Source organism: Clupea harengus, unplaced genomic scaffold (genome assembly GCF_900700415.2).
Source record: "Clupea harengus unplaced genomic scaffold, Ch_v2.0.2, whole genome shotgun sequence".
NCBI classification, from domain to species: domain Eukaryota; kingdom Metazoa; phylum Chordata; class Actinopteri; order Clupeiformes; family Clupeidae; genus Clupea; species Clupea harengus.
In genome coordinates, this window is record NW_024880287.1 from 1 (window position 1) to 21,797 (window position 21,797).

General features: G+C 39.8%; 6 protein-coding genes across 9 annotated transcripts; 4 read left to right on the top strand and 2 right to left on the bottom strand.

The window, feature by feature from the left end:
• Positions 1 to 307: 307 nt before the first annotated feature.
• On the top strand, positions 308 to 2,497 carry LOC122131790 (kappa-type opioid receptor-like; the record flags this gene model as incomplete). Its single annotated transcript, XM_042706468.1, has 1 exon — positions 308 to 2,497. A coding segment is annotated over one exon (548 nt), but the record flags the coding sequence as incomplete, so codon positions are not given.
• A 1,285-nt stretch (positions 2,498 to 3,782) lies between these two features.
• LOC122131785 (charged multivesicular body protein 5-like) lies at positions 3,783 to 6,932 on the top strand. The gene is made up of 8 exons (XM_042706460.1): positions 3,783 to 3,931; positions 4,314 to 4,418; positions 4,763 to 4,809; positions 4,944 to 5,037; positions 5,928 to 5,999; positions 6,131 to 6,239; positions 6,342 to 6,457; positions 6,565 to 6,932. The coding sequence occupies exons 1-8, from the start codon at positions 3,863 to 3,865 to the stop codon at positions 6,613 to 6,615; spliced, it is 663 nt and encodes a 220-aa protein (XP_042562394.1). The 5' UTR covers positions 3,783 to 3,862; the 3' UTR covers positions 6,616 to 6,932.
• Positions 6,933 to 7,032: 100 nt separating this feature from the next.
• bag1 (BCL2 associated athanogene 1) lies at positions 7,033 to 9,939 on the top strand. Its single transcript, XM_042706461.1, has 7 exons — positions 7,033 to 7,355; positions 7,775 to 7,900; positions 8,060 to 8,142; positions 8,237 to 8,350; positions 8,469 to 8,576; positions 8,688 to 8,750; positions 8,989 to 9,939. The coding sequence occupies exons 1-7, from the start codon at positions 7,319 to 7,321 to the stop codon at positions 9,076 to 9,078; spliced, it is 621 nt and encodes a 206-aa protein (XP_042562395.1). The 5' UTR covers positions 7,033 to 7,318; the 3' UTR covers positions 9,079 to 9,939.
• Positions 9,620 to 13,145, bottom strand: myl12.2 (myosin, light chain 12, genome duplicate 2). Of its 2 annotated transcripts, none has more exons than XM_042706462.1 (4): positions 12,717 to 13,007; positions 12,165 to 12,360; positions 11,266 to 11,427; positions 9,620 to 10,772 (listed from the first exon to the last, which is right to left on the bottom strand). In XM_042706462.1, the coding sequence occupies exons 2-4, from the start codon at positions 12,346 to 12,348 to the stop codon at positions 10,600 to 10,602; spliced, it is 519 nt and encodes a 172-aa protein (XP_042562396.1). In that variant the 5' UTR covers positions 12,349 to 12,360; positions 12,717 to 13,007; the 3' UTR covers positions 9,620 to 10,599. The 2 variants fall into 2 exon arrangements, with proteins under 2 accessions (XP_042562396.1, XP_042562397.1); XM_042706463.1 differs by lacking the exon at positions 12,717 to 13,007 and adding an exon at positions 13,039 to 13,145 and having other exon boundaries at positions 10,102 to 10,772.
• Positions 13,146 to 13,502: 357 nt separating this feature from the next.
• On the top strand, positions 13,503 to 18,865 carry LOC122131788 (E3 ubiquitin-protein ligase MSL2-like). 3 transcript variants are annotated; one of them, XM_042706464.1, is made up of 3 exons: positions 13,503 to 13,643; positions 15,047 to 15,201; positions 15,499 to 18,865. In XM_042706464.1, exons 2-3 carry the CDS (start codon positions 15,060 to 15,062, stop codon positions 17,022 to 17,024), a joined length of 1,668 nt encoding a protein of 555 aa, XP_042562398.1. In that variant the 5' UTR covers positions 13,503 to 13,643; positions 15,047 to 15,059; the 3' UTR covers positions 17,025 to 18,865. The 3 variants fall into 3 exon arrangements, with proteins under 3 accessions (XP_042562398.1, XP_042562399.1, XP_042562400.1); XM_042706465.1 differs by having other exon boundaries at positions 13,511 to 14,106; XM_042706466.1 differs by lacking the exon at positions 13,503 to 13,643 and adding an exon at positions 14,120 to 14,915.
• LOC122131789 (tumor necrosis factor ligand superfamily member 10-like) lies at positions 18,089 to 21,058 on the bottom strand. The gene is made up of 5 exons (XM_042706467.1): positions 20,705 to 21,058; positions 20,335 to 20,457; positions 20,199 to 20,244; positions 19,999 to 20,115; positions 18,089 to 19,825 (listed from the first exon to the last, which is right to left on the bottom strand). The coding sequence occupies exons 1-5, from the start codon at positions 21,014 to 21,016 to the stop codon at positions 19,386 to 19,388; spliced, it is 1,038 nt and encodes a 345-aa protein (XP_042562401.1). The 5' UTR covers positions 21,017 to 21,058; the 3' UTR covers positions 18,089 to 19,385.
• Positions 21,059 to 21,797: the final 739 nt, after the last annotated feature.

The window sequence follows — 21,797 nt, forward strand, 5'->3', positions numbered from 1 at the left end:
ATTTACTCTTCACACACACCTTTGTACAACTATTTTATTCAATGCATTTAATGCATAGTTACGATTTGCATTCAGCAACTTCATTATTATGTACATGAATAAAATAATTACGTAAGCTCATTATTTATCTGTAACTTTCTCATTTACAATTCTTTGGTAACACGCTTCTGAGAGAGGCATCTGTAATTTAGAAAAAACAAATGTCTTCTCTATGACTTCAAGGACATGGCATAGATGGTCTTGCAGTTAATTTAATGCAACTGGTGCTGCCATCTTGTGATTCAATGAATGTTGTCACACTTTCCAGGCACAACAGAGTGTGCCCTGCAGTTCCCCGACCCGTACATGTACTGGGACACAGTGATGAAAATCTGTGTCTTCATCTTTGGCTTTGTGGCACCCCTCTTAATCATCACTGTCTGCTACACGCTGATGGTGTTGCGTCTGAAGAGCGTGCGGATGCTGTCAGGCTCGCGGGAAAAGGACCGCAACCTGCGGCGCATCACGCGCCTTGTGCTGGTAGTGGTGGCCGTGTTCGTGGTCTGCTGGACGCCCATACACATCTTCATCCTTGTCAAGGCGCTCCTGCCTGGAGTGCCTGAGACCACTGATGTCATGGCAGCCTACTTCTTTTGCGTGGCGCTAGGCTACACCAACAGCAGCCTTAACCCCATTCTCTATGCCTTCCTGGATGAGAACTTCAAACGCTGCTTCCGTGACTTCTGTTGCCCAGGTGTTGGGAGGGCAGCGGGGGAGAGATCACGTGGCGTGAGCCGGGTCAGGAGCACTCTGAGGGAGCACGCCTGCACTGGGGATGGCCACGGCGGGGGAGGGGGGCAAGGCAGGCCGGTATGACTAGCTGTTGAGCTGGATTCCCTACAGTCCCATGGAGACAGAGAGGACTACAATGACCTGGGGTTGACACAGATCACTTCTGCCAACTGATGGCTTATAGAGATGGGAGAGAGAGAGAGAGAGGGAGAGAGAGAGAGGAGTTTATATTGATGAGGATTTCCAATCAGAGGCTGGTTCTATGTGAAATTTTAATGTCTTATGACATATACCGTGATATGAGTATAAATATTTCACTACCTGGTTTGAGACTCCGAATGAATATCCAAATGCTAATGAACCAATGACTAAACACAATAAAGGGCAGAACATGCACCTCTGTTTTCTTTGAGGTGTACTGCCTTGTGAAACCATAATATAGTTCAATAGCATGAATTGGGATGGTATCTTAGTATTGATAGAACAAAAACATCAGCCATAACACAACAATATTTTCAAAATATAGGCCTTTTCTTGTGTATATTCACTGTCAGTGTAAAGGGCGGTGAGGCACTGTCATTGAACAATGTATTATTGAAAGGTTCAGTTGGGTGTGACAATACTCAGGAATCTTTGACCTGGTTGTATATGTACTGAAACAGTAATGTTGATATATACTATCTACTTTTTTCTTGTTTATTGTTGTGTCATGAGGTAACTTTAAGGATTCCTCCATCGTGGTAGAACAGGCATTACCCAGAGTGGATTCAAAACTGCTGTGAATATTGCATCATAATATCTACTTACATTCTAATTCATGCTATACACTTCTTAAAGTATACAGACATTGGTTTTATTTTCATTTCATTATGGAGGGGCAGAGTGTAAGACATTTTATAGAAAATTCATAGAGAAAAAAAGCGATTCTATGTGCCAATTTGTTTGTTATTTACTGCTACCTTTGCACTTTTGAACAGACAGATAATATAAAGTATTTTGGTATGTATGACAATCATCAATGATTGAAGCATGTAAATGAATGCAATGTGTAACCAGATTTTAAATTCTGCTTTTGCTGCTGTACGTGTGAAGGTGTACAATCCTCTTGTTTTGAAATAATGCACTGTGCCAGCATAGTACCAGTCATACCTCCACATATGTACACAGGCAACGTCCAGTCTAACCGTCACCATTAATGATGTAATTACAGAAAGTTTGCCTTGTGTGCCTTTTAAGTTATATTCATTAATATTGGTTTATACTGTATATATCTGCTTATAAGGAAGGAAGTGAATTAAGTTTCTAGTCTGAGGTGAATACCTCCAGGTGTATTTTATGTGATGGAAAATTTGTGTTCATGGTTCAGCGTTGACTGATGTCTTTATATTTGTGATATTCTAGAACAGTTTATTGATGACATTTAGAATGTGTGCTGCTTTTAGGTCAATCTTGTTGGATATGTGCCAAAACATCATTAATATAACCTGAAATATTACAATGTGGATTAACTGCATTTATCTGTGAATGTCCAAGCTGTTGTTAAATTGGATATTTATCCTATTTTGAATATGATATGTATCACTTAAACTAACAATAAACAGATTATATAGTTCATGGGCCTAACATTAGCATAATGTCATGTACGTAAATGCAGGAGTCCACAGCCTAATTATAGAAGTAAAATTTCAATGAAAACAATAGCAAAGTTCATACCACTAGAATTCCACCAGAGTACATCCTCTATGCAGAGTAATATCATACCTAGGGTTTTAGATGTATGTATTTTCAAAATTAGACCCATACAATTTCACTGGTCTGGCCAAAAACATATCTCTAGGACTCTGCTGTGTCCTGTAACCACATCCAACATGGTTTAACTAAGTAATTAGGACACTTCCAGACAGACCCTGCCTATCTATATATTTGATCATGTCCAACCACCACTGAATGGTGACGGTGGGTGCCTTACGTTGAGTGTTAAGTGGAAATATCAGTGCTTATAGGACAAATGTCTCCCGCAAAAAATACATTCCTTCCCTGTGCAAGGATCAGATTCTGTATTTTAGGTACCACTTCGATGGCAGATTTTAGAATGGAGTTTCCTCATAAAAATGCTCAACATTTTCACATAGGGCAGATTAGGATAATTCTATAATTTTCTCATTTTCACTTCATGTGTTCCTATTACATTGTTTGTGCTTCTGTGCTGTAGTCATGCTGTGAACATGCAGATAATTCCTCCAGAGCGTAAGACAGTGGTCCAAAAGTTGAAATATGTGCATGGGAGAAATCTTTGTATACTCCCTGCAAAAATGGCCAGTCTGCCTTCCTTTTATCACGTGATCAGACAGTAATTAATAGTGACACCTGTAATAAGAATGTAAGGACCATTATCAGTCCTTTCACGATTTATACTTGGAGCACAGGCAGTTATGTGTTGGTATCAAGTTTCTTTGCTGATGGTCACTTTAGAATGATGCAAGCACACCTAAGTAGAATCCCAAGCCCAAAACATTACCTTTTCTTTGGGGAAAAATACAGAAAGCATTGCAATTGTGTTCAACTCCAACCCCCCAATAATTAGCATCCCTTTGCAATATAAATATACTCTTCTCGATTGGCTGGCAGGCAGGTGTACGATATGGCTTTGTGTCATGTGAGAATCTTGTATTCTATTAATTTTTTTTTTCAATAAACACCCTCTATGAGCTTTAGATTTCTCCAAGATTTCTCTAGAATGGCGTCCATATATTTTGCTCACTTATACTGATTCGTATAATTTATCATATTGAAAATACAACCAATGAACTGCATTGTGCTAAACATTGTTATGATATAACATACAAACTGTTCTAACATACCAATCCTGTCACATATTTCCATATCTATATAGGAATTATAGACACCGGCTGCCACATGGTCCTCGCATCGCAGATGCAGGCCAATCGAAGCACAAGCAATCTATACATACAGTTTTTGACCAATGGCATAGTCCAGTGATATCACATTGGTCCACTGTTTCCGGGTTACCAGATTTATGCTTTAATTGTCAGTCTTGTTTCGGGCTTGTTGTTGATTTCTCAACTGCACAATGAATCGGATTTTCGGTAGGGGTAAACCGAAGGATCCTCCTCCAAATCTATCGGACTGCATTGGAAATGTAAATATGATTACGCTAAATGTATAACTTGATGACTTGCTGAATCAATGGCATAGCCTACTTGACAGATGGCTGGCTACAAAGCTGCGTTAGCTTGCTAGCGTTAACGTCAACAAATCACATAACGGTAAAATTGGGAAATAAAATGTTTAAATTGAGTTATTGATATTTAGATGATACAATTAAGGCAGGCAGTTCTAGCGCAGTGGTTGCATGTCTGTGATGAGTTGAACGCGGATGAGAAAAACACATAACTTATCTTCATGTAAAATTATTGTCACCTAGTTAATTTATCTATTGTTAGGCTATTCATGTTTTTCTCTCTCTTAAAAAAACCTGTTATCCCAGGCATTTTGACCTTGCTTCATCTCTCATTCTGCAGGTGGAGGCAAGGGCTGAATCTATTGACAAAAAGATAGCCCGACTTGACACCGAGCTTGCGAAGTTCAAGGATCAGATGAAAAAGATGAGAGATGGTCCCGCCAAGGTGGGTATGGGCTGTCACTATTTGTTATGGCATCTGAATGACTGGCAACGCTAGGTTTGTCGTTACGTGTAAGCTATACGTCACCCAAGACCATGCTGTGGATATTGTTTACTGAATCGAAATGGGCAAAAGTGATGGTCACTAGAAATTAATTGGTTTTAGTTGTTTAATAAAATCAGGCAACCTTTTATCCCATAGCATAATAGCCTTATGATTTAAGAATAATTATTAGGCTACTGAGTTTGACTGGAACACAAAATATGTTAAACTCTAACTTAAAATGTTTTAATGATTTATGATATAAATTAGCTTGAAATTAACAAATATTTCTTTTTTTTTCACAGAACATGGTTAAACAGAAGGCTATGAGAGTACTGAAACAGAAGCGAATGTAAGTTATTTAAGTTTGGGATAAAGTAACACTGAGCAAATCTGTGACTTAAATACGGATAGTGTAGTCCAGACACCCTAATGACACAGTACCTATACTTTTCTCCCTGTAATCTGTGTTCTTTTCTGTGTCAGGTATGAGGGCCAAAGAGACCAGCTTGGACAGCAGTCCTTTAATATGGAACAAGCCAACTACACCATTCAGTCATTGAAAGACACAAAAACAACAGTAAGGACTTTGATCATTATTATAATCCTCCTGTGTTTGTTATATATATAGTGCTGAAATATGCTCATCGACTACCTTTTCCCCCCCTATTAAAACGGCAGGTGATATGTTTAAGCGTTTGAGTTTGTATAGAGGTTTGAAAGGAATCTGCACATGAGATTGACTCCTCTTCAATTGAACACTGACTGGTGGGGCGACTTCAGAATATAGCAATGTCTTTTCAATAATTTGTAGTAAATTAAACGACTAGTAAAAACTAAGTCATATGTTGCAAATAGAATTGGCATTTTTATCTTGAGGTAGGCCTATATGATTTTAAGAAACAGTAGCTGATGTATGTCAGTCATGGAGCTGACTTTTTTCTGAATAATAATGCACAACTTCAGGTAGAAGAAATATCTGTTTACCATCACATTATCTATGCTTTCCCGAATAACGTGGGTCACTGGTGTTAGAGAATCGTGCCCTGCACTCTTTGATTAAATAGAGCCCAGATATCCACTGCAGAGTAGAGATAGAAAGTACTGCAAAATCCTCCAGGTAGAATGTCTGAGAAGAATAGAGGTCTGAGAAGAGTGTGAGTAAAGTAAAACAACTTCTACTGAAGTCAAAGTAACCATCAGAATCCACTCCGCATTTTAAAATACGTTAACCTAGTCTGTGAGGCTAGCCACTGACGCATATTCCAACCCATACCTAATTAATTTAGGTACATTATAAAGTAATTTAATTATTGTCAATCTCTTGGCATTGACAACATTGCTTTTCCATTTCAGCTTCTCTCTGGGATTGAAGGAATATATACTTTGAGTCCTCAAACGCCCTGGGAAATCTTCATCAACTGTATTCAATACTGTATATATTAAAATATATTGTATTTCTCTTTCTAGGTGGATGCTATGAAGATTGGAGCAAAGGAAATGAAAAAGGCCTATAAGCAAGTGAGAATGGATGAAATTGAGGTATGTTGAGTTCGTTCATTGATTTACCCCTTATACATTTGTGTATGCCAAAGTTGATGGTATTGTGGGAGGTTGAAAAATCTATTGCGTGTTGTGCTTGTGTTGAATCTCATTAATTTGTGTTTCTTCAGGACTTGCAGGACCAGCTGGAGGACATGATGGAGGATGCCAGCGAGGTCCAGGATGCCTTGAGCCGTAACTATGGCATGCCTGAGATTGACGAGGATGACCTAGAAGCAGGTTGTGTTTGTAGCTAATATGTATTAGAGCACTGACGGACATAAACATTTTGAAATGCGGAAGAAAGAAATCGGTGAGCTAATTTTTTGCTGTTCTGTTCAGAATTGGATGCTCTTGGAGATGAATTATTGTTAGACGATGACAGCTCGTACCTTGATGAAGCCTCTTCAGCACCTTCCATCCCAGAGGGAATGCCAAGTGACAGCAAAACCAACAAGGTTTTTACTGGGTCTTTAGCCACTGGACAGTTACCATTCACAATTTAGAATATTTTATGCCTTCACCATGGTTATGCTTATATACATCTTTTTGTGTTTCTTTTCAGGATGGTGTGCTGGTTGATGAGTTTGGGCTCCCACAAATCCCTGCTACGTAAATGGTGTATTAATAAATACAAACTGTGTACATATATTTGTAGAGCAACATTTGCATGATAATTTGACTGGTAATACTTATGACACTTATGACGTTTTAGTTTAGTTCCTACTGACATGTGGCCTTATAGGCCAGATGTATATGATACCTCCCTTTACCCTCTGCCCCAACACACCTTTTCAGTATTGATTTGACGTTTTTGTTGAGGATGGATTAATCATGTGCTCTGTTAAATAAGAATCGTGTTAATTTCAATTTCCCTGTATATTATGGTGATGACTTTTACATTGATGTTATAAAATGTACTTTTGAAAATAAGCCACCTTTTTTCACGTTTCACGTTCAAACAGAAACAGGTTTCCATCAAGGGTTTAAAGCACCGAACTAAGATATGGCTAACACTAAGAGTGTCATCTAGTTAAAATAACGGTTAGTTGCTGGTGGAAAGCGTGTGGAGGGACATGCACCTAATGGTTGTCCGACCGAATTCGCCAAGAACAAGGGACTGACTCAAAAGAAGGTCCCGCATAAAGAGGGAGACAATTATGGAAAATGTATCCACAGGATTATTTCCTGGTGACACTTTTTGAGTAGGCATCGGGTCCTCCTTGAGAGTTGATCATTTCCGGCACAACCAGGAAACACGTTGAATATTTTGATGTTAAAATAGCGTTTGGATCATCATCTGAATCTGAACACAAGCAATGGCAAGCGATTCGATAACAGTTACAGTTGCATATGGTAAGTATCGAATGCGCAAACGTGCTTGATAACATTGAACTATATGCCTCCTCATGTCTTTGTATATCCAATGTGAGGTAACTTGGCTATCGCTAGCTAGCTAACGTTAACTGGTAGCAGCTAATAACTATAACGGTATCATTGGTTGCCTATTAGCAAGCTAGCTAACGCTTGCTAATGTTAGCGGTAAGTTAACTAGCTACTGGAAAGGGAACAAAAAGAAGAAATGTATCTGTAACTTAGAATCTGATAGCTTAATAATGTTTTTCGTCTTGTATCTTATGTTTACGATCACTGAACACACAGGGCTAAACCGCAGACACAAGAAGACCTAATTTGGTCTGACATGATTTGTAATGTTGGCGATTAGCACTAAGCAGGTATCGTTATATGTTAACATATTGCCTCCTCTTTCTCAGGCACAACGAAGCACAGTATCACTTTGACAGGACAGGATGGCAATGAACCTCGGTTAAAAGATCTATCAGAAGCGCTGACTGAAGCTACTGGAGTACCAGGACCATCACAGAAAGTCATTTTCAAAGGTGGCTAACGTAGCTTACATGTACAACAGTACAATTGGCTGAAAAGAATAACGTTAGTTACATTTGGCTAACCTACTGTAATGAATAAAAACAATCACTGTATGTGTTGATCATGTTTTACTACCATAGCTCATATCTATTCATGTAATTGGATCACAGGGAAATCATTGAAGGAAATGGACGAAACGCTTTCCAGTTATGGCGTTAAACAAGGCTGTAAAATTATGTTGATTGGGAAAAGGGTATTGTACATTTAATACATACATACGCAATTGGTTAATTTAATTCACAGCAACTGAAGTTGTACAAAGATCCAACATAATTGTCTTCCAACAGAATAGCTCAGAGGAAGAAGCGGAACTACGAAAGCTTAAAGATATTGAGAAGTCAGTGGAACAGAATGCCAAAAAGTTGGACAAAGTAGATGGTGAACTTTCAGGGCTGAAGAATGTAAGTGTATGAGTCCACATAATGGTCACTAGTAAATTGGTTGGTTTGAAGTTTTTGAGAATCCATTTTAATTCATGCTTTTTACAGCAATAGTCAAATCTTCTTAGTTATTCTGTAGGGATTCCTTGCTAAGGATCTGCAAGCTGAAGCCCTCAACAAACTGGACCACAGGGTGAAAGTTGCTGCAGAACAGTTTATGAAGACATTGGAACAGATTGATTCTTTGGTAAGCTCTGCATACATCAATATATTAGCTGAAGTATCTATGAGTATTATATATACTTTGACCACCACATGAATGTATCTGAAGTCACACTTTCCTTTCTGGACTCCGCAGAGTTTCCCAGACAACTTCAGTGACTGCAAGATGAAGAAAAAAGGTCTTGTGAAAACTGTCCAAGTGAGTAATTATGAACGGATCCACATGTATCCATATCTATCCATATGAAGAGCATTGTGTTGCCTCTTGGTATGAAATGCGCTATATGAATAAAGTTTGATTTGATTTATCTTACAATTTATGTGGAGGAAGTTGCTGAGCATCACCTTTACGCAGCCCTTTATGCACAAAGCCCACGGTATTGTGTATGTAAGGTCTTACATTGGTTATAACAGTGATGTGATATTTCTCTACACAGGGATTCTTGGCACAGTGTGACAGGATCGAAGCTGGTATATCAGATCATCTGGCCAAAATCCAATCCAAGAACCTCGCCTTGGCGGAGTAGAACTGATAGACCTCTTCCTCATCCCTACTGTCCTTACCTAGACCAGCCTCTCTGTATCTTGCTCTGTGAGCAATGGAAAGTGGCACTGCATTGATTTCTGGTTCATGAGCAGGTTCTAGGTTACCGTGCCCTGCTCATTTAAGGCTTGCAAGAGTACATGTTTGGACATTTTTGAACTTGAATGTTTAAGACATATCAAGCAACTTTGTAAACCTAATTATGTTATGAGTGTTGAATGTGGTTTTTCGTAATTTTCCTGCATTGTGTGAGGAAAGGTGTTGGCCCCCAGTTCCTCCTGTAGTGTTTTATTCGGAATAAACAATTTGGGCCCAAACTAACCATCAGCAATGATTTGGTGTGTGCATTTGAAATATTTTCACATTAGTGCCCGCTTTGTGTGCTTGCTTGAGTGCTTAATCATTTGGATTGTGCATTGCAGTCAAAGAATAGACAATGTTATGGCTCAAGGTCTAGAAGATCTCACATTTGTCATATATAGAACTTACAGAATCAAGAAAGTCAGTCAAGAAAAGCCAGGAAATCATTTTTGGTAAGGCTTTATAAGCTTTAGTTTTATCCTTGACTTGAAGATGGCCTGTTATAACCATACTGTTAGATGTGTCTTGTTAAGATCATTGTCTTTTTCATGTGGGTTAGTCTTTGATTCTACCCCCTTCAACTGGAGAGTATTGTGATTAATATTGATGGTCTAGGATGAAATATATGGAAATCTAAGACTCGTACTTATCTTATGTAAAAACTAGATGGATTGTATGGAATTATTCATTCATGTGCAGTTGGACATGTATTCCATTGTTCTGCATCTCATGTCAAGTCAATAAAAAATTCTGTGTACCATCATTTGCCTTAAATCATTTTCAGAGTTATTTCTTTACTGTATGAAGGTAAAATATGAGTGCTTTTGTCTTGTATGACATCACAGACCATGTCAGAGCACCTATACCCATGCAAGCCTCAAGCAGTTCCTTTAGTTTCAGCATCCTCTACAAAACTCAGGTCAACACATTTTCATGATTTAATGAGAGGAATGGCAAACACTGCATAAAATTAGAGCATTATTATATACGTCTACATTTTTAGCTAAGACCATTTCAGTGAGATACTTTCCTTCATTTAAAATTCCCCATAAGTTAATCACTATTCGTGTATTGCAGAAATAGCCCGTCATCACTTTAAAAAAAATAAAAAATCCCAGTTAAACCAGACCATAGTGATTAGGGTTCTGTATCTCCTAACCTCTCAACATTGTGCTGTCCATTACATTTGCTCACTAGTGCTGATGTAGCATAGCAGTGTACATTAAATGATGTGCAAAACTCACATTGTATTGTGAAATAGCCTTCAGTTCACTATTCATTTGATGCTGGAGACTTGCATTTTGAAGCTGAAGCATGTAACATGTTCTAACTCAGACTGAGACCAAAGATCAAGAACCCATGATGTTCTATGGTGTCGTGATGTCTTTGCATAACAGGACGTCCAGTCCTTATAGTCCTTATCTCAATCGTCCTTATCCTTAGCACCATGCTTAAGGATGCGTGTGAACGCCACATAATTGAAGTTTCCTTTTTTGTCAATAGGAGCTTCCCGAAAGAGCTCATCCACCTCCTCATCTGTGAACCGGTCACCCATTGTTGTCAGGAGCTCCCGGAGAGAATCCTCTTGGATAAAGCCTGTAGAGATAAGAATACAAGGTCACATTTCACGATAGATTTAATGACAAACCTATGTCAAATACAATTAAATTCACAGTTTGTTTGAAATATGCTAAACTGCTTGTCTTAAAGTAGATACATGTCCCTGTAGTTTCTTTACGTCAGCATGATTGAACATCTTCGGTCCTGTTCTTCATATGTAAATAACGACTTTTAACAACTTTTATTGTTGCCAATTCAATCTGATCCTGGATTTACTTGGATGTTCTTTAAAGTTATCAATGGGGTTGCTATAAGCGCAACGAGTGGGTAAGCAAAACAAGCTGATTTGCAGGCTGTTTACTAGTAAACATGGGTAGAACACTGCTTCATATACTCTTTAGCCTATTGGTGAAGCTTGTACCTTGACCCCATGAGACACAGAGATCCCTTAACCCAGAAATGCAATGACGACGTATAATGCAGCGTGAAAACATTCACTTTTCTTGTGACCTCCATCACTGTTGCCTACCTGTCCCTTCTTCATCAAAGCAGGCAAAGGCATTCCTAATGACATCCTCAGGATCTGTGCCGTTGAGTTTTTCTCCAAACATGGTGAGGAACATAGTAAAGTTGACAGGACCCGGGGCCTCATTCATCATGGCCTCTAGATACTCATCTGTTGGGTTTTTTCCTTAAAAAAATATCAGAAGTCAATCCCACAATACTAAATAGGAAAAGAGTCTGTGGAGCTGACAATTGATTCAAATTCGATTCAATTTAGATTTGTTCATGTAAATGGCGAAATACAACTTAATTGGTGCAATATATAAAAAAATTAAAAAAAAAAAATGAAATTAAGAACAGTTTCAGATATACAATGGCCCCAAAAATGATTGACCTTTCTCGGATAGTGTAAAGCTTGGCCCTGCCAGAGTACATCTAATGTTTGTATCCCCTATAACAGATTCTAAAAGTGTGGGTGTGTGCGTTGGTCTGATTGCAGGCAGCCATCTGACGTTAAGCTGTCCTTTGTGAATTGGATGCAAAGGACTTTTATTTAAATTACTGAATGAGCTTTTAGAAAACTAAAAGCTAGGAATGGGAGATCAATCACCTTTTAAGATTTTATCGGGAGTAGTTTTGGAGAGGAATGATGTAAGGTCATGCCTTTTCTAGTTGTTCAAATAAGTCCAAAACCTCAAATTTTATTACAAGTTGAAAATGAGTCCCCCCCCCCCCCCCCCCCCCCCCCCCCCCCCCCCCCCCCCACTATGATTTACATAGGTCTTACCAATTGTAAGTCACCACTATGTGGATCATTTATGTCTGTGTTATTAGAGAAATCCTCACTGTAAGCCTAGTTCTTTTACACAGAAGGGCAGTCAGACCATGACCCTGCCCTGACCCCTTTGCCTTGCATATACCTACCAAGCGATGCAAGCATGTCATGCAAATCCTCCTTGTCTATGAATCCATCACGGTTCTGATCAATCATGTTGAATGCTTCCTTGAATTCTTGAATCTGTGACTGGTCGAACATAGCAAACACATTGGAAGTAGCGCGCTGAGGTCGCTTTTTGGGGGTCTTCCCCTTGGCTCTTTTGCTCGACATGCTGGTAATGGTCTGCAGTCAGACAAAGTTATGTTAATTGAAACATTACTTTTAACTCACTGGTAGCGCACTTGGTTAATAATGACACGGCCACTAATACCCTGTCAAATGTACTAGCTAAACGAACATAGATTCGTTCAACCTCCAGGACACGTCACTTAGACTGAATAGGCAGAGTGCAAAACCATGTCCCCTTGTTGTTAGCAAGTCGCTTGTTCACAAATAATATGCGTGTCGGAATTCTATGAATGTTCCATAGGCAGCTATTTATTGCTTTCAAAATCAAGGTAACGTTAACGTTTGCCGGCTTGTCAGATGCTACCAAAGCCCTTAAAAGCGATATCTGCTATCGCTAGCTTGATACTTACCTAGTACTGTCATAGGTGTCAAACATCTCATTCAATGATCTTTGACAGACGTATTTAGTGTTAGCAGAGTTACTATTATATTCACCAAACCAACCTGAACTTATAACGTATTAGGTAAATGTATCTACTAACATTAGGACCCAACGGAGTAACGTTAATGTTCATCTCAAGAGGTACCAGGTTACTTATCATAAATTAGCTATGCTACAGCTAGCAAACCCTTTTTTTGTGGAAAAGGGACTGCCGAGTTGTCTTTTTTAACAACTATTTTGGAAATGTGTCCACTAAAATGTATGAATGTACGACTATTAACGAAACATACCTGGTCTAAACCGTGCCTCGAAGTTGTGACAGTGTTAGAAGGGAGGCTTCTAACGCCCCCTGAAGGGTATAATCGAAGAATCCTCAAGACCACAATCCCGGTAGGACTGGAACATTCTATCAGTATACCTAACAGGGGTGGTTAAATGGACCAGGTAGAACATGCAATCCAGACATTTTAAAGCGCTATCATGCAAAGTCTAATATTCAACCAACTGACGAATCCAGCGAAGTCTGTAAAGGCCATAGTAGTTAAAATATGTGAAGTTGGGCACTGCCATGGCATATAATTTTTTTTTGAAGATTGGGACAGAACATAAACCTGTTGGGTTTGATATTATAGCACGTGAGCTATTACTTTCTTTGAATATTTGAAAGAGTAGAATACAGTATTTGGTTATACACGTGGGCTTTCCTTGTTATGATTAATATGCAAGCGTGCGTGTGCTGTAGTTGTCCACTAGGGGCTCAAGTACTCTTTGTGCACCGCATTCTCATTTAGTATGGAGGAAAAAAACAGTGATGAGAAGCAAGTGTCAACAGGGAAGTGTAGCTATCAAACGTAACCAAGAAATTCACCCGGTTGTACCCTTACGGAGAAGTGAGGTACTGGTTAAGATTTGTTAAGATGTTAGAATTTAATGTTAAGATTTAATGTTATTACAAGATCAATAACTATCTGTAAGGCCTCAATGAAATACCTAATGTTGCCTCACAAAATCCACTAACGCTAGGTTTGCTATCGGTAACCAAGTTTGCTATCGGTAGCTCCAATTATGAAAAGAGAGAGAAGAATATTATAGGCAAGACGTCTTGTTACTTAGTTCAGACATCCATGATTGCAGCATCTCAGCATTGTGGATCTAACGTTAACGATTCTCTGAACCTTCCAGTCAGTGTTCTACTGTTAGCTCTATAGCTGGCTAGCTGAGTAGCGAGCTAGCTAGCGTGTATGTTCATTTCACGAATCTGCGTCGAGAGGCCTGTTTTGTTTTCAGCAAATCGACTGAAGGTCCTTCACATTAGTTCGTGGAGGTATATATAGATACATATCTACGACAACGTAGAGGTAAATATCTATTTGTTTTATTAGATGGCGACACTGATTCACTCTGGAAACGCCAAGGTTCCTATTAGCTGAGTTAAGAGCGGTGGTTAAGGCATCCTCCAATCAAGTCCATATTCTGATCGTAATTAAAAGATGACCAGCAAGTGTGCATATCACACAGCGTCAACATTATGACATTATGGCGTGAGAAAATGAAGGTCTTAAAGTTGAATGCAACCCCCATGATAAAGGCTTGATTAAAACTTAACCTAGCCTGCTAGTCAACCTGCCTGTAATTAACCTTAGCTAGCTTTCGAGCTTCCAACCCACTTGCAGAGTGTGTTCCACGTGAAGTAGAACAATAGAACATAGAGCTGCTACTGTATGCGTGTGGAACCGACAAGTTGCAAGTTATGCATGGCTACAGCTGTTTTAGTGAGAAGAGGTTTAAGTGTAATGAAGGTGTATCATTTTCTGGAGCTCGGTGTTTTGGGAAAACATAGACAGTTACGAGATAAACGAACTGAGTTAGGTTTAATGAGCGGCGATTTCTGTCATCCCCTTACTGTTTTGACTATTATTAGTTAACTTAGTTGGCTAGCTTTCCTATGTGTCACAACTAGTTGAGATCTGTGAACTCTTACTCTTCTGTCAACTGGGAATATGTAATACATCAGATTCATTATTTACTCTTATGTTTAGTAAAAGTGAGATATTTAGCAGACGCTCTTATCCAAGTCGACTTCCATAGATATCCTGCAGTAGCCGGGAATCGAACACGGGTCAGCCGCTTGGAAGGCGCTGAACTTACCATTGTCCGAAAAACAATAGTAAAATGAAAATATAATCAATAATCAAAGTGATTCTATTTTAAGAAGTAATTATAATTTTATTTTTGCAACTTTTCAGGTCTAGTTGATACTTTGTCTGATGTGTTGGATTCTGTTATGTCCCTTTCTAGTGAGGTTGCTGAGATGAACCCAGTAAATGCCACCAGTCTTTATCTGTCTGCTTGTCGGTCGGTGCTGCAGTGTGATGTGGGGGATCCAGAGACATATGCTGAGCTTTACAGAGTCCTTCCTTTTTTTAGGGATTCTCTTTGCTGCCTTGCGTGCGGTAAGTGCACAAGATATAACCACACAGGTTAAATAAAAGTGTTGTGCAGAGTGGTTAAGTGGTAATTTCTTAAAATACCCAAGACTACAGGTTAGTGAATATTGCTAACACCTCAAAACCTCTGAAGTATACTTTGTCTTTGCTTGTAAGTCCTCAGTGATATTTGTCATAGGGGAAACATACAGTCATTGAAGTAGTAAGTGTGCCTTGTTCAGTTAAGCTTTACTGAAATGATGTTCATGTATTGTTCTACTGAAATATTTTTTAGTTTACTTATGCTTTTCTCTCTTACATTAGGGAACTTGCTTCAGGATCCAATTGCACCCACCAGTTCCACATGCCAGCACTATGTCTGCAAAGCCTGCAAAGGCAAAAAGATGTCAATAAAACCTTCTTGCAGCTGGTGCAAAGACTATGAACAATTTGTCGAGAACAAACAGCTGGGCACCCTGGTGGAGTGCTACAGAAAGCTCTGTGAGTACATCTCTGAGTCGCCCTTGGTGGAGCAGATCGCCAGCACCGCAGGAGGCTCCCCTGAGATCATGTTCATGCTGGAGGACGTTCTGGGAATGAAACTGGAGCAGGAAAGCTCCAGCGTCCTGGACATGCCCAGCCTGATGCTGCCCTTGTCCCCAGCTGCATCTGAGGGGCTCCCATCCAGCTCTCAGCTGACTGAGAAGGCTGCATCCTCACTGGATGGTGGCGGGGCTCTGAAGGATGAGCCACTCGACCATGTTTCCCAAGCTAAGGCCAAAGCAACAGCTGTTGTAGAGGTTTGTAGTTCAGAGCTGCCTATGACCATAGACTTTGTCACTGTACTGGAACCAACAGTTCCCAGACATCCCAGCTCTGGGACCTTTAGCAGTTTTAGTGACACAAAGTGCAACCACGAGCCAGTTTTGTTCAGTGTTGACGAGGCACTTGAGAACCTTGAGTCGGGTTGTATGGGCGAGGACATTCACGATGGCTTGCGGCGGGACCTGCCTATGTCCGTCAGCATGGTCTCAGGACAGAGTGAGCCTCGGGCCTGTTCACAACAAGAGTCCTGGTCTCTCACTTCCAGTCACTCCCAGAAACCACTCTCCGGAATCTCCTGCTCAGCTGCAACGCCACGAACGGCGCGGCTTAACCGCAAACGCTCCCACTCGGAGAGCGACAGTGAGAAGGTCAAGCCCCTGCCCATCGCCAGCTTCATTGAGGAACCCTCAGTGGCAGCTCCAGCCCCTCTTACAGTAACACATGAACAAAAGGACACCGTCCAGCCCTTTGCAAAAGTCCCCAGTGATCGAGTGCTCCAAGTCAACAAGGCACTTCTGGACACCAGTAAAAACATACAACAAAATCTCGAGCAGAGTGTCAAGAAGGTCTGCACAAAGACCACCAAAACAAATAGGCCCAAGGACAAAACAAAGGATAGGCCTATCTCTGGTAGTGTTACTCCAGGGAACCCAACCAAAGTTTACAAGAAGGCCAAGGAAAAAAAAGGCTGCAAATGTGGCCGGGCCACTCAAAATCCAAGTGTTCTTACGTGCCGTGGCCAACGGTGTCCCTGCTACTCCACTCGCAAAGCCTGCTTGGATTGTATCTGCAGAGGCTGCCAGAACTCATACATGGCCAATGGAGAGAAGAAGTTAGAAGCGTTTGCCGTGCCAGAGAAGGCCCTCGAGCAGACTCGGTTAACGTTGGGCATCAACTACACAAGCATTGCGGTTAGGAATGTTGGAGCCAATGCAGGTGTGCTCAGTCTTTCAGCTGACTCCCCCATAGCATCTTTTCTTGTTGCCAGCTCTCACGATGGATCACAACATCGAAAGAAAATTTAAAATGCGGTTTTGGGGACTTGTGCAAACTGTTACCTTGCAGTGATTAACACTCACAAGGCAGCTATGTTGTTGTGCTAGATTGTCTTAAATGAAACAGTTTGCCAAAACACCTGCCTTGAAATTAATGTGTGTGATAAGTATGACTCCGAACACAGCAACAAGTTAGGACGTTTTAAACACAGTTTGTAGTTTGCAGTCACAAGGAACATTGACTAAATTACTGTGTGTTATGTTTTGTGAGTAATTATATGTGAATCAGGTTATTAAGGCACAATTAAATGTAAGGAGATGGAAGTATTTTGCATATAGGGCAGCTTAAGTTCTGTCTTTTGGCTGACACATAGATGTATATCTTAATGATGTCCAAAGTAAAATATGTAGTAGTGACTTGCTCCATCATCAAATTACCCAATGTGTTTCTGTTAGACTAATGTCCAGATTCAAGTACTCTTTCACTATAAAGCTGTTGTCTGTGTTCAGAGGAGTTGTCAGTTTTAGAGGTGCAAAACCTCTCAAATGACTCTTCCCATACATACGTTGTGCAGATCATCCTGTAATGAGTCCCTTGCTGACATTTTAGTTTACTTATGTAATGTGCACCATTCTGACCATTTCTTTTTTTCTTGAGAGAGAGAGAGAGCTCAGCACTTCACATGACAGCACTTAGTTTGACTGGTTATGCTCTTAGTTTTATCATAGGCATCAGTGATGGCATAAACACTGACTTAACATATCATTCTCATCTTGTATTTAATCATCAGGGTGGTACCTGAGAGATTTTTTTTGTGGACATTAAAAGTTGTTTGAATTAACTTTATCATTACACAAATGTAACCTCCCCTTGTGGGTTATTTATTGCTCCAAGACGACTCAGAGTGTGAGAGAACCTTATGAATCAACTTGAAGATTTTCCTCCAAGAGGAATAGTGATCTTTCCCGTCCTCACACAATCTTGTTTGAAGCAACTGTTGTCATGGGGTGAGAACTGCAGTGTGCCAACTCTCTCTTGTTTTGTCCTACACATGGTACGCCCATCTCTCCTTAAACACAGACTGAATCAGCTCTGATCATTCAAATCCGACTCCATTTATTAAACAATTAATTTGTATCAAGGGTCTTCAGGAAGCTAGGGATCAGTGCTTAAACTGTAGCATGAAATATAAGGTGATGTTTAAAAACATGTTCAGGTAGTGTTGAATAAGCCATAAAAGGTTTCAGGCGATGCCATTTGTGTCTAAATGTTTTGGTTTACTGTGTTGCCACTGAAAGTCAATTTATTTTTGATAAACCATGAGAAGGCTTCAGTGATTCCATCCCCCTGTCACCACCCCACACCCAGCACCTTGCACCATACATACCTCAGCATGTTGTTTTATTATTATTTACATTGATGTATTTGTACTGTGATTTGCTGTTAACCTGACCAAACACAGTTGAATCACTAAAGAAGGAAGAGAAACAGTACTCTTTCTGTTTACTGTCACAGTGTGCTGTTTCAAGATGTCTCTTTGCAGTGTATGCAATGCGTCATTTATTGTGATCAAATGAATTTTAAATACTTGATAACACTATTACTAGGCCTCTTACCAAATATTGAAACTAAGTCTGTATCATGAAACACACAGTAGTACAAACATAGGCTGTTTGACTTGCTGTAGAATGTACCACTCCATTTGTTGACTTTTTTTGTTTGTTTTGAGCCTTGGTTGTTTACATGAAATGTGTTTGGTTTCTAGAGTTTTTCTTGTGTTTCCAGTTAATGCGGGTTAATTCACTGCCACATTTGGAAAATTGTAATACAACAATAAATAAACAATAGTTTTCTACTTGCTTTTCAACCACTCAATATCTGATTTCCACACTGTCACTGTATTGTGATATATGGCATAGACGATTAAATTCACTTATGTACAAGGTAATCACATGCTTGAAACATTCTCTTTTCTCAGGAGACCATTTAGTTTTGCAGCGACCCGTTGCCCATGGAGCATTTGCCCTTCATCCAGCACAGATCCTTCCTGAATGAGCTTCCTGAATGAGGCCTATTGTGTATTGATAAGTATTGATTACTAAAATATCCAGTGAGTGTGGGCGATGTTTCCGTGGAGATCACTCGGTAGCACTTGTACACGTTATGTAAGGATAACTGAAAAATATCTGTAGAACGGATAAATTCCATCACCTCGCTTCTCTCATTTGGTTTTGTGATTTGTATCTTTACATCTCTGTTCATACGTTATTCTCATTGCAGATCCTTAAGAGGAAACCTCCCATGCACAAACCTTTTAAGGCAAATGCTCAGCAGTTATACTTTGTCTAAACCCACAAGCCAAGCGCTCGTTCCATCAGTACTGTCTCTGATCAAGTAACCAGAAAGGCCCCAAAGAAACTCGACCTCTCGTCAATGTCTAAGGTGCTGATATTGCTGACTGTCACAAACACCCGGTCACCAGCACCAAGCGGGATGACACCCGCCTGATAGATGGAGTAGAGGCCGTAGTCTTGGTCCCTGGACCAACAAGTGGTCCTTGCGTTCCTCATTAAAAGGATGGGCACAGGATAAGAGCTCATCTTCTGGTAGATGTACTGGATCACCTGTCCGTTTCTAGACTCTTCCTCTCTTGCCTCTGACTCCTTCTGAAAGAGCCTGAAGTAGGTCTGGGAGTAGATGTAGTAGAGACCAGCTTGGGGAAAGATCAGCTCCCCGTTGCTCATCTCCAGATTGTTCTGGAAAGCAAGGCCTCTCCGTGACTCCCAGGCCTCAATCTTTTGGCCCAGGACTTTTGTGTTGGTGGGTGGACCTGGGACAGCAAAAGCCAACAGGATTTCACAAACAGGTTCTTCACAATGACAGGAAACTGGCTACCCTGATGAGAAAGACATAACTTCTGCACATCTGCATTTCTAGTTAACTTCTGGAATTTTATCATGCCACGCCTATTTCAATTACACAAATTTTCGAATTCTCACTCACGTTCCAATTGTCTCTCCTCTTTTGTCAAGAACTTGGCTGTTAGGTGGGCTGCAATTTCAGGACGATGACCATAGTCGTGATTCTCGTCTGTCGTAGGTGACATCCATTCAAACTGACCTTCGACAAAAGATGAGTTATTACCCAAACGTTTTTAATTCTGCTGACCTGTATTAATTTAAATAGTGTAAAAAGTAGTCTACCTCTCACAGCAGAGACGAATTCCTTCTTAAACATATGCGACATAGTCTGTTAATTAAATAAACATATTCATCTTCCGTTCTCAATGGGGAAATTCAATATTAAACGCATCTATTCATGTTCAGGGTCACAGCCTACCTTTTCCATTCGATACTGTAGTTGTTGCATTATTTGCCAGCAGGGGTCATGCTTTCTTTCTTCTATGTTCATATTTGTTCCCATCAGACACGAAACGCTGCTCCTCGAAAAAGCTTGTTTTACCTGATATATAAAAATAAAGCCACACATAGGTATTACAATGCGTGAGAGTAGCGTGACGGCGCTTGGTTTAACGCCTCTGTTTAAGTCCTTGTCTACGTAAACAACATTTGCACAAGCTTTATACCGTTGCGTTTGAAGTAGAATGCTCTTAAAACGGTATTGAAATTACATATATTGCTGATGACAATTTAAGGATTTAATTAAAACCTCTCTTTTTTAGTTTATTTGTTCTTCGTAGTTTTCTTACCGTGCTGAGAGCATGGTTGAAGTACAGAAAGCTGACAGCCACAGCAACTGTCTGAAGAAGCACTGCAACAAGGAGGATAAGTCCAAAATACAAGGAGTGAGAGCTTTCCATTGTAGTTAGAAACCAACACTTCAAATGGGAGCTACAGCAGTGGGTAAGCACCATAAAATCCTCGGAGCTGCAACAATAGGCGTGGTTGGCTTTGACAGTCAGAGTTGGCAGAATCGCTGTTGCTGTTTGCTCAGTGAAGACCCATGCTATCTTGAGTTTAGCGTTCATAATTCTTACCATCTCTTGTATACATGCATTCATACATAAACATATGCATATTACAGTGTTGTATAGTAACGAAGTAGAAATACTTCGTTACTGTACTTAAGTCGTTTTTTTGGATATCTGTACTTTACTTTACTACTTATATTTCTGTTTACTTTTACTTTTACTTCGCTACATTTTGCAAAGAAAACTGATACTTTTACTCCGATACATTTCCCCTGAAACCTTCGTTACTCGTTACAAAATCAAATCATCTTTAGAAAAAAAAATCATCATGAGAGTGAGGAGACCAACGTCGGGGACTGTGGTAGAACACAGACTGCAAGCACGTTTGGCGAATCAGTGGTCCTAGGGCACGTTAATGCGCTGTTGACCATAGACATATATGTCTATGCTGTTGACCGTTCGCAAAAGCCCCCTTAGTTACTGTTGCTACGTCTTTTGAACTCGTTCATGGGTCAATGACGTATAAGGATTTTCAACAGGCCAATTTTAAAATACAAAAAATAAGAATATTTATTGCAATTTTTCAAACATTTCGAATGTTGTGTACACGTATATTTATATTAAAAATTTTAATTAAGTGATTTTAGTGATTTTTCATCTAGATAAATTGGCCATGGCCTTAAAAAATGTCATCTGGTGCGACCGTGATTTATCTTAAAACTAATTAATTTCCTTAACATACTTGACATTTTTTAACAAGTTATCAGTAATATAAAGTGTTTAGAGACAGTATTTGCATTTCTTTTGAGTTTTTGTACATAGTGATCTCATATTTTTGTTGTATTATGTCTTAAGACCCCTTCTTAAGTGT

Coding starts and splice junctions, on each gene's coding strand:
- LOC122131789 (XM_042706467.1), bottom strand. CDS start 21,016: ATGAATGCATGTATACAAGAGATGGTAAGAATTATGAACGCTAAACTC. Junction 20,458..20,704: donor TCAACCATGCTCTCAGCACG/GTAAGAAAACTA, acceptor TTTATATATCAG/GTAAAACAAGCTTTTTCGAG. Junction 20,116..20,198: donor ATTCGTCTCTGCTGTGAGAG/GTAGACTACTTT, acceptor CTTTTGTCGAAG/GTCAGTTTGAATGGATGTCA.
- myl12.2 (XM_042706462.1), bottom strand. CDS start 12,348: ATGTCGAGCAAAAGAGCCAAGGGGAAGACCCCCAAAAAGCGACCTCAG. Junction 11,428..12,164: donor TGACATGCTTGCATCGCTTG/GTAGGTATATGC, acceptor TATTTTTTTAAG/GAAAAAACCCAACAGATGAG. Junction 10,773..11,265: donor CTTTGATGAAGAAGGGACAG/GTAGGCAACAGT, acceptor TTATCTCTACAG/GCTTTATCCAAGAGGATTCT.
- LOC122131785 (XM_042706460.1), top strand. CDS start 3,863: ATGAATCGGATTTTCGGTAGGGGTAAACCGAAGGATCCTCCTCCAAAT. Junction 4,810..4,943: donor GTACTGAAACAGAAGCGAAT/GTAAGTTATTTA, acceptor TTTCTGTGTCAG/GTATGAGGGCCAAAGAGACC. Junction 5,038..5,927: donor TGAAAGACACAAAAACAACA/GTAAGGACTTTG, acceptor TTCTCTTTCTAG/GTGGATGCTATGAAGATTGG.
- bag1 (XM_042706461.1), top strand. CDS start 7,319: ATGGCAAGCGATTCGATAACAGTTACAGTTGCATATG. Junction 7,901..8,059: donor ACAGAAAGTCATTTTCAAAG/GTGGCTAACGTA, acceptor ATTGGATCACAG/GGAAATCATTGAAGGAAATG. Junction 8,143..8,236: donor TTATGTTGATTGGGAAAAGG/GTATTGTACATT, acceptor GTCTTCCAACAG/AATAGCTCAGAGGAAGAAGC.
- LOC122131788 (XM_042706464.1), top strand. CDS start 15,060: ATGAACCCAGTAAATGCCACCAGTCTTTATCTGTCTGCTTGTCGGTCG. Junction 15,202..15,498: donor TCTTTGCTGCCTTGCGTGCG/GTAAGTGCACAA, acceptor CTCTTACATTAG/GGAACTTGCTTCAGGATCCA.